The sequence below is a fragment of the Podarcis cretensis genome (assembly GCF_951804945.1).
Source record: "Podarcis cretensis genome assembly, chromosome: 17".
In the NCBI taxonomy this organism is placed as follows: domain Eukaryota; kingdom Metazoa; phylum Chordata; class Lepidosauria; order Squamata; family Lacertidae; genus Podarcis; species Podarcis cretensis.
In genome coordinates, this window is record NC_137187.1 from 27420150 (window position 1) to 27429969 (window position 9820).

General features: G+C 44.2%; 1 protein-coding gene across 4 annotated transcripts in view; it reads left to right on the forward strand.

Annotated features, from left to right (window-relative positions):
• The window catches only part of SH3GL2 (SH3 domain containing GRB2 like 2, endophilin A1), an 88284-nt gene extending 85665 nt beyond the window's left edge, over nucleotides 1-2619 (forward strand). For all 4 annotated transcript variants that reach the window (XM_079959697.1, XM_079959696.1, XM_079959698.1 and 1 more), the window contains one exon: nucleotides 922-2619. In XM_079959697.1, coding sequence (XP_079815823.1) covers nucleotides 922-1121 — 200 coding nt within the window. In that variant the 3' untranslated portion in view covers nucleotides 1122-2619. The remainder of the gene's footprint in view (nucleotides 1-921) is intronic.
• Nucleotides 2620-9820: the final 7201 nt, after the last annotated feature.

Genomic DNA, 9820 nt, shown 5'->3' on the forward strand with positions numbered 1-9820 from the left:
TGCAAGTAGATAAATAGGTACCGCTCTGGCGGGAAGATAAACGGTGTTTCCGTGCGCTGTACTGGTTTGCCAGAAGCGGCTTAGTCATGCTGGCCACATGACCTGGAAGCTGTACACCGGCTCCCTCGGCCAGTAAAGTGAGATGCAACCCCAGAGTCGTCCGCAACTGGACCTAGCGGTCAGGGGTCCCTTTACCTTTACCTTACTCCTGGCACAAATGCTTCCACACACTGGGAACCCTGCGCTCTCAGGTTTCTTGGTTGTGCTTAGAGAACCTACATGTGTCCACCCCACTGAATGTAGGGGAGTCAAGCGTGTTGCTAGCAGCCACGATGTCCTTGCCATGTGTTCCATCAATGAAAGTTTTGATGGTGAGCAGAAGTCTCCGATGGCATTGTGGACGCCTGTCCTTTTACTGAGGTTTGTTGAACCCTCCGTGGACTTCCGAGCATCATTCCTGGGCTGCATTCAGCTTAGTGAGTCGAAAGTTGCGCAAGGTCCATACTCAAGAATAAAAAAAATGTTGTGCAAATTGTTATGTGCATGTAAATAGCAGCCAAAATTGGGATGGTGGCACAGGAATATGGAGGTTAATATGTCCTCCCATGCCCCAAACCTGTGCTATAACCAGACATTTATCGGCTAGTATGACTACTCTCCTCAGCCAGTCCAAGGGCGCCCATCTGGTCCAGCATTTTTTTTTATACTGGACCAGATTTATTTATTTTGCCATGTGTAGGGTACCTGGTTCCCTCCAGCTGCCGCTGCCTACAGTGCCCACCATCCCTTGCCATGCTGGCTGGGGCTGATGAGGGCTGGAGGGCACCACGTTGCCTACCCCTGACTTCTGCCAGTATTGAATTCTCTCTCTCTAAGTACCTTTCTTTCTGTTCCCCTCTCTTCCCCCCTCTTCCTCTGCAGATGTTCCCATGGACCAGCCGTGCTGTCGAGCTCTGTATGACTTTGATCCCGAAAACGAAGGGGAGCTGGGCTTTAAAGAGGGTGATATCATCACCCTCACTAACCAGATTGACGAAAACTGGTATGAAGGGATGCTTCATGGCCAGTCAGGCTTTTTCCCTATTAATTACGTGGATATTCTCGTCGCTTTGCCTCATTAGGAGGGCCGAGTCACCATGTCTTAATCTCCCCTCCTCCCTCGAGAAATAAATAAAACAGGTCATGTGTCGACACCACTGCTTTTTTAAAACAAAGCAATGAATACATAATATGGCTGCTTACTCCACATCACAAATACAAGCTGCAGTGGTGTTTTTTTCTTAAAACAAAAACAAAAAACCAGTCATCGGGCCCCCACAGACAATCCTTGGTTTTCGTGTTGTCATGCTACATCGTGGTGATGCGTGTTATCTTCTCCAGGCTGTGTGCCCAGGCACGTGGGATGTTCACGTTCACACACGCATGGTTGCCACAGAGAATGATGGGGGGAGAAAGTGGCGGTAGGCGATTTGAGTCAGTCAAAGTGTTGGGAATGGGGGATGCAGTTGAGTTAGCTGGGAAGAAAAGCCTGTCGCCAGTCTACTGCCATTTTAGTTCTCCCATCGAAAGCGGGGAGCTGGGTAGCGCCCCTGATTGTTCCATCTTTCCCTTCCCAAATGTTGCGGTTTATGCGGGCCTAATATCGCTAACCAGCTTTTCATGTCGTTCTTCTCTTAAAAAGGAAAAAATAAAGGGGGAGGGGAAAGAAAGAGTCCTGTCCTTGGAGAAACAGCATAGCGTATATTTCAGTTTCTCCGCAGATGAATCGCCACTATTCTATACCCGCTGTTGGCGTAGAACCAGCTTTTATATACGCAATAGTTAAATAGAGGCCTGTGCAGTATCCAGGTTACCTTTTGAAAACATCCAAAGGCCAGGCCAGGAAAGTAAAGTGCCACAAACCAATGTGGCTTTCCTCAGAAATGTTGGACATAACAACAACAACAACAACAACAACCTAATGCCAGCAGCAAATAGATGATGCTAGAAGAAAATCCTAAAGAAACAAACAAACAAACACAACTCTCTTCACTTTGTGTAAAGTCTAGGCACAGAAAAACAACCCTAATATTATTCTACATCTTCACTGAAAAATAATAATGAAAAGCAACTCACGTTATGTAATTTTTATTTTCATCTACCTTGTGTTCTTCGAACATCATTTGTGTATATTCTGCCCTCAGTGAGGACTAAACAAAACAAAACAGAAGAATCTTTGTGCTGAGCAATTAAAGCGACATGTGGCTATATATGCAAAAACATTCAAGTTGATTTTTCCTCTCCAGAGTCTCATATATATATATATATATATATATATATATATATCCCGTTCTGCGTCCTACATTTTGTGTGTGCATAGTGATGTCTCTAGCTGATTCACTGTTCCTATTTTTGGTAACTGCTGTAAGAGTTTGTTTTAATTTGAGTTGCCCAGAGTTCTATTTATCTATCTACGTACATATATATTTCTATATGTACAGACTCTTCCTGCACTGCTTTGGACGTGCCGCTTCAGTATTGGACCATGTGAAACGACGGCAATCCTCCTGCTTTTAATGTATAAACTTATACCATGGAGAGCATTGTTATTTCAAATAAAAATGCAGATTGACTAGTGAATGAGTGTGTGTGCGCTTTCCCCCATGTATCATTGATTTGCTGTCTCTCTTGTTGTGCCAGCACAATCACATTCTGTAGGTCAGGGTAGGGGGGCTTGGGAGAACTCCTAGTAAAAATCTGGGGGATTTGCATGAGATGAACACCTGTTTCCGACTTCCAATTGTCTAGCTATAGCAACAACTAACAACCCACCCACCCCAGTTTCCTTACCCTCCCAGAATCTTTATTTTATTCATTTTTTCAAAATACTTATATGACACCCTTTGCCAAAATTGGCTCCGATGTAGTTTTCGCCGTTAAAAATGCCACGGCAATAAGAACACAGAATAAAACAACCGCTACATAAAACAGAACCATTGGCAAATGCCTAACATGGGATAACACAAAATGGTTTTGCCTGGTGCCTGAAAAAAACCAAAACAAAACAAGTGCTGGTCATTTGAGGCTCCCTAGGAAGGGCTTTTTATAAATGGGGTGCCACCACCAAAAAAGCCCTGTCTCTGATTGTTGCCTGCTTCACCTTTGACAAGGAAGTAACAGAGGAAAAGGTCTTTGGCTAACCCAAGATGCAGGCATCAAGATGCTATGGGAGGTAAAGGAGCTCAGTCCCAAGCTGTTAAGTCTTCACAAGTCAATATCAGCAGCTTCATCCAATTCTGTTTTATTAAGTTTCAATATGTTTAGCATATACAGTCAAAACACAATTTCATCTTTTCTCTTATTTTTGTCGACTTCCCTTTTTTCCATGGAGTTGTTGTTTCTCCCCTTCTGATGCTAACTATCTTCCATCTCTCAAATCATAACCATAATACGGTGTTGCCTCTAGTTACGAACTTAATTTATTCCGGAGGTCTGTTCTTAACCTGAAACTATTCTTAACTAGAGGTGTGCTTTCGCTAATGGGACCTCTTGCTGCTGCTGCGCCGCCAGCACACAATTTCCGTTCTCATCCTGGGGCAAAGTTCTCAACTCGAGGTAACTCTTCCAGGTTTGTGGAGTTTGTAACCTGAAACATTTGTAACCTAAAGCATTCGTAACCTGAAGCGTTTGTAACCTGAGGGGTTTGTAACTCGAGGTACCACTGCAGTATAGTCTAATTACTTCTGTTGCTCATAGCTCAAAACCTGCTTGCAAGTTCATCATACTACGATATTTCTTTAAATAGTCTGAAAAAGGGCAACCTTTCTTGCGTAATTCATTCATCATTAGATTCTCTTAATTTTGCCAGTTCTGCAGATTCCGTTATCTTACTTATCCATTCTTCTTTGGTTGGAGCTTCTTCTTCCTTCTGTTTCCGTGCATATAGAATCCTAGCTGCTGCTGTTACATACATAAAAAACTTTGACATTTTAGAGGGAGGGATTTCTACCCCTATAATCCCTAACAGAAATGCTTAGTGCACACACACACACACACACACACACAGAGAGAGAGAGAGAGAGAGAGAGAGAGAGAGAGAGAGAGAGTGTCATACCTTAGTTTTTGAACAGCTTAGTTCTCAAACACTTTGGCTCCCGAACGCCGCAAACCCGGAAGAGACTGCTCCAGTTTGCAAACTATTGGGCTGATTGTATGCGTCTCTCGCACCTCATCATTAAAATCTGTCCCATTAGGGCAATGTTCATGTGGGGAAGAGATGCAATGTACTTTTCACATATATACTGTAGTGATGTGAGGTGGAAGCGTGGAGAAATGGCTCTCGTGCAATTGTGTAACTGTGTGAAGGGCACTAATTGTGTGCTTAAAACGAGGCTGCATTTAATCCTGTGGTTGCAGGAATGACCAAGGAAGAATCTTGCAATTACTTCCTTTGCAATTAGTTCGTTAGTTTGTGTTCTTTGAATACATTCCACATAATGATGATTAAAACAAGACAGAAATGTTTACATGAAATTTCACAACTGAACTGAGTTCCAGGCGTGCACGCACACACACACACACCAAAATGTGCCCCAGTTTTAAGTTATAATAATAGAAATTTATTATTTATATGCCTCCCATCTGACTGGGTTACCCAAACCCCTCTGGGCGGCTTCTAACAAATTAGGTTGGCTAGCAAGTATCAAATCCCAGGCACTTTGAAACTGCTGTGCCTGTGGGACTACAGCACTGTTAGCTAAGCAAGCCATATATTATCCTTTCTGAAGGGAGGCGATGTTGTGCTGTCATCGACAGGTTATGCTGCCTTCAATCATTCTCGACTTCTCTAAGTTTTTATGCAGCCTTCCAGAACATTTTTAAAATGCAAAACTCTTGCTTAACTGCTATACCAGTCAGAAGTAGTTTGATTTATGAATGTTTTCAATCAAGATAAACGAAGTGGGGATGGGGAATCTTAATACTGAAATGTCAACTGGAGACAGATTGCAAACAATTTAATGCTGTTTTCTAACCAAGAGGTACATCTACCCAAAGTGATGCTATTTGGGGCTGACTTTGCATTCTGTGCTGTGGGTTAAACCACAGAGCCTAGGACTTGCCAATCGGAAGGTCGGCAGTTCGAATCTCTGCGATGGGGTGAGCTCCCTTTGCTTGGTCCCTGCTCCTGCCAACCTAGCAGTTCAAAAGCACATCAAAGTGCAAGTAGATAAATAGGTACCGCTCTAGCGGGAAGGTAAATGGTGTTTCCGTGTGCTGCTCTGGTTCGCCAGAAGCGGCTTAGTCATGCTGGCCACATGACCCAGAAGCTGTACACCGGCTCCCTCGGCCAATAAAGCGAGATGAGTGCTGCAATCCCAGAGTCGGCCACGACTGGACCTAATGGCCAGGGGTCCCTTTACCTGTATGGAGAATCTTGGAGCAAGCTATGAAAGTGTTTAGAAAAGGGTTTGTGTAGCACCTTGGTAGAGCACACACTTTGTGCGAATAAGGTACTTCAAAGGATCTCAGGTAGCTGGAATGGGAAAAGATCTGAGCGAATTGCTGTCAGCTGCAGACAATCCTGGGAAACATAACGAATGGTTTGATACAATTGAAGAAAGCTTCATACAGGTTCCCTCATTGCGAGAAGCGAAGTTACAGGCAACCAGGCAGAGGGCCTTCTCAGTGGTGGCGCCCTCCCTGTGGAACACCCTCCCATCAGATGGCAAGGAAATAAACAACTATCAGACTTTTAGAAGACATCTGAAGGCAGCCTTGTTTAGGGAAACTTTTAATATTTGATGAATTATTGTATTTTAATATTTTGCTGGAAGCCGCCCAGAGTGGCTGGGGAAACCCAGCCAGATGGGCGGGGTATAAATATTATTATTATTATTATTATTATTATTCATTCCTATGTTACCCTTTAAAATCCTCTTAAGCCTGATGTGGCCTGCTGATTAATGCAGAGCCTTCCAAGTGTGTTTTGTTGCATTTCTTATTTCTAAAAGTTTATATTGGGATAAAACAAAACGCTTTAACAATCTTACATTTTTGAAGGGGGAGGAATAGCTGCTCGTAGCTGTATTACTTTTTCTCCGGCAGTCCACAGGATGGGGCCCCTTGTCATTTGAGCACTGACTTTGTTTTCCTTCTGACTCCACCGCACCTGAGTCTCCTCTGATGGCAGCAGGCAGTATTTCAAGAGGTATGTTGCGTCTGGGTTCACTGTGGCATCTTTGACAAAAAGGTCCAACTAAATACATTTTGAATTGGTGCAAATCAAGATCGCCTTGATATTTTACATTGCATAATTTTTGTTGCAAATCTGTTGGGGGGGGGATTTTTTTTGTATAATTATTCCTTTTCCACTTCGCCCTCAAGGAGGGAATTTCTCCATAAACTCAATACTTAAATTAAATATTCAGACAGAATGGCTAGGGCCATAAGTTTCTGGAGACCCACAATGACTCCTATTCTCCAAGAGGCTGCTATAGAGGCAGCATTGTGAGATGGGCTGCGAAGAAGGAAGCAGATCCAGCCTCTGAGGAGTGTGGCACAGCTGTCATTGCCACTGCGGCAGCAGCACTGGGCGACACATTCCTTGGAGGCTGGCTATGCTGCCTCTGTAGATGCTGTGGGAATGGTCAGGGATGCAGGAGAGGATATATTGTTTGATTATAGTCTTTCCAACTTGGGTAAACAAGTTTACAATTTAGCAGAGTAACAATCCCCTTTTTAAACTCACAGCGGATGCTTTTGATCAGGCTCTCTAAAGCCTCTATAATAACTGTTCTGGTATTTCCCCCTTATTCCCTCAGAAAAGATAAGACACAACACAGTCTTCTATAAAAGTATAAAAAGAGTTTACTCACTCACACATTCTGTTCCCAATCGGATCCCAGAAGGCAGACGTATCACCTGGAAACTATCTCATAATGAGACAGTCCCTTTGTCCTTTCTTGGCTGGAAGCCAAGAGAGCATCTGTGGCTAAGCAGATGTTGCTTCTTCAACGAAAGTAGTCATAGAGAGGTGGCTGCCCTGCCCTGTGCTTTTGTCATTACCTGCACAGGTGAGGCCACGCCCACCTCTAGTCACATGCAGAGGAAGTCTCTCCCAGCCCAGAAGGAAACAGGAAGTTTACCTGCTGACCAGACAAACATTCCTCCTCATGTGTAAACATGTTCACTCTAGGAATGTTGTACTTGACTGCTCTTGTGTTTCACATCCCACAGATGCTACCACCTGAGGCGGTCCTCTCACTTCTCCTCATGGGTGGACCAGTCCCATGTTATCCATTTGGAAGTTGCAAGAGATGTTTAGGAAGAAAAACCAAAGGAGGCAGCCCCTGCGGTGGCTTGTCTTTAAATAACAGAACCTCTGCAGCTTTGTTATGGTGGCAATGAATGGATTGTAGGATTTGGGGAAGGCAGGAGCTCAGTGACAGAGAATCTTCCTTGCATGCCCCAGGTTCAGTCCCCAGTGTCTCCCTGCAAAACGTTCTCGCTGCCAGCACAGAGCTGAATGATCACTGCCTATGGCAAGCAGCATGGCAAGCTAGCTGTCCGATGCAAACTACAAGGGACTTATCCTTCTGCCTATTGAGTTTGTGAATGGCTGTGGCTTGTAAGATCCTTTCTTTGCACACCCAGCTGTTCCTTGTTTGCAGAGGTGGGCAAGCCAGCTGCGCTCCAGTCCAGAGTCTGACTGACAGGAGTCTGGCAGTGCATGTGCCTATGCAAGGGAAAGTCCGGGAGATTATTTCAGTGTTATTGTCTGGCATTTGCAGAAATGTCTCAAAACCTCCACGCGTTAATAGTAAAGCAGCGTTTAGGTGGCTTGTTGGTTTGCTGCCTGGGTTTCCTTTGGCTCTGCCATGCGCTGAAGAAATTATGGTTTGCCCAGTTTCATTTTTTAGCTTCCTGGGTTTTGTGTTGCTGTGGGAAGCATGTTCGTTCCATTGAGGAAATTAAAATAAGGGAGAGGCTTTTGGAGGGGGGGAAAAGGATGCTTATAACCTGAGGCTTCAAGAACTAAAATTTCATTCTGGCCACAATTCCAAAAAGTCAGTGGGAGCTGAAGGATCAGTTACAGGATGATGCTTTTATTTTATGCTTTTATTTTATTTTATTTATGCATATGAAGAGCTTTCTATTCTGTCTTTCTGGTGCATGCACACCAGAAACATACTTATTTATTCATTAAAACATTTCCATTCCACTCTTTTGGTGCAAAGGAGCTGCCTAGGGCAGCTATCGTTTGAAAACTATAATGGCATAAAAGCAATAAATACCAAGCAATGAACCCATGAGGCAGGATCAGCAATAAAATACATGCATAAGAACATTACCTGCTGCATATAACGAAAGTCTTGCAGAATAAAAAGGTCTTTAGCAACCAGCAAGGGATGGAGTTACATACCTCATGGAACAGCCTAGATGCAGCCAATGAGAAATTTGCTGAATTTTCTTCAAAGTTCATTGCAATTTTAGCAAAGGACTTGCATGCAGTCGTCTGGTTCACACAACCATGTGACAGTGCGGGCATACAGTTCTTTCGTGCCATTTTCATGAGAGAACTATGAGAGAACAGAACCATGACACCACATCCAAATATGTCCACTGTAGGAAAAAAAAAAAGGTAAAGGAGGTGCTCATCTCGCTTTCAGGCCAAGGGAGCCAGCGTTTGTCCACAGACAGCTTTCCGGGTCATGTGGCCAGCAGGACTAAACCGCTTCTGGCGCAATGGGACACCGTGACGGAAACCAGAGCGCACAGAAACATTGTTTACCTTCCCGCGGGAGTGGTACCTGTTTATCTACTTGCGCCAGCGTTATAACCAGGAAAACTAATACAATAAACCCCGTGTCTGAAAGCATCCTGAGCGTTACATGTGAATGGGGCTAATGCGTAAGCATAAATGCTCCTCTTTAATTAAACCCAACCCGTCACCACCACAATTCCCCTTCTTTCCATTCTTAATCAAAACAATCTTTAATAATAATAATAATAATAATAATCTGTATGTGGATGGTGAATCAAGGATTCAATTTTTATGTAACTCATGACAGTGAAGCAAATGTTTTTTGAATGTTTGATCTAATAAGTCAGCTTTGCATCTGTTAGCAGCAGCTGTGGAAATAGTAACATGAAAAAAAGTTCCAAAATTTATCTTTTTAGAAGAATATATAAAAAGCTCTGAGCGGTGTGTATAAAGTAATTATCAATAATTTGCAAATAAAACCAGCATTTTTGTTTTTTAAAAAACCAGAATACACATCTGGATAGTGGATTTTCTTCCTTCCTTCCTTCCTTCCTTCCTTCCTTCCTTTCTTCCTTTCTTCCTTTCTCTGATTTCGCAGTGGTTAAAGCACACTGTCTTTTAAGATCAGCTATAGTTGGAGTCGGGACGCAGGTGGCGCTGTGGGTTAAAGCCTCAGCGCCTAGGACTTGCCGATTGAAAGGTCGGCGGTTCGAATCCCTGCGGCGGGGTGCGCTCCCGCTGCTCGGTCCCAGCGCCTGCCAACCTAGCCGTTCGAAAGCACCTCCGGGCGCAAGTAGATAAATAGGGACCGCTTACCAGCGGGAAGGTAAACAGCGTTTCCGTGTGCGGCTCTGGCTCGCCAGAGCAGCTTCGTCACGCTGGCCACGTGACCCGGAAGTGTCTCCGGACAGCGCTGGCCCCCGGCCTCTTAAGTGAGATGTGCGCACAACCCCAGAGTCTGTCAAGACTGGCCCGTACGGGCAGGGGTACCTTTACCTTTTTATAGTTGGAGTCCAGCAACATCCCCATTAAAGAAAACCAGGGCACTTGTGAACGGGGGATGTATCTGTTCAGGAA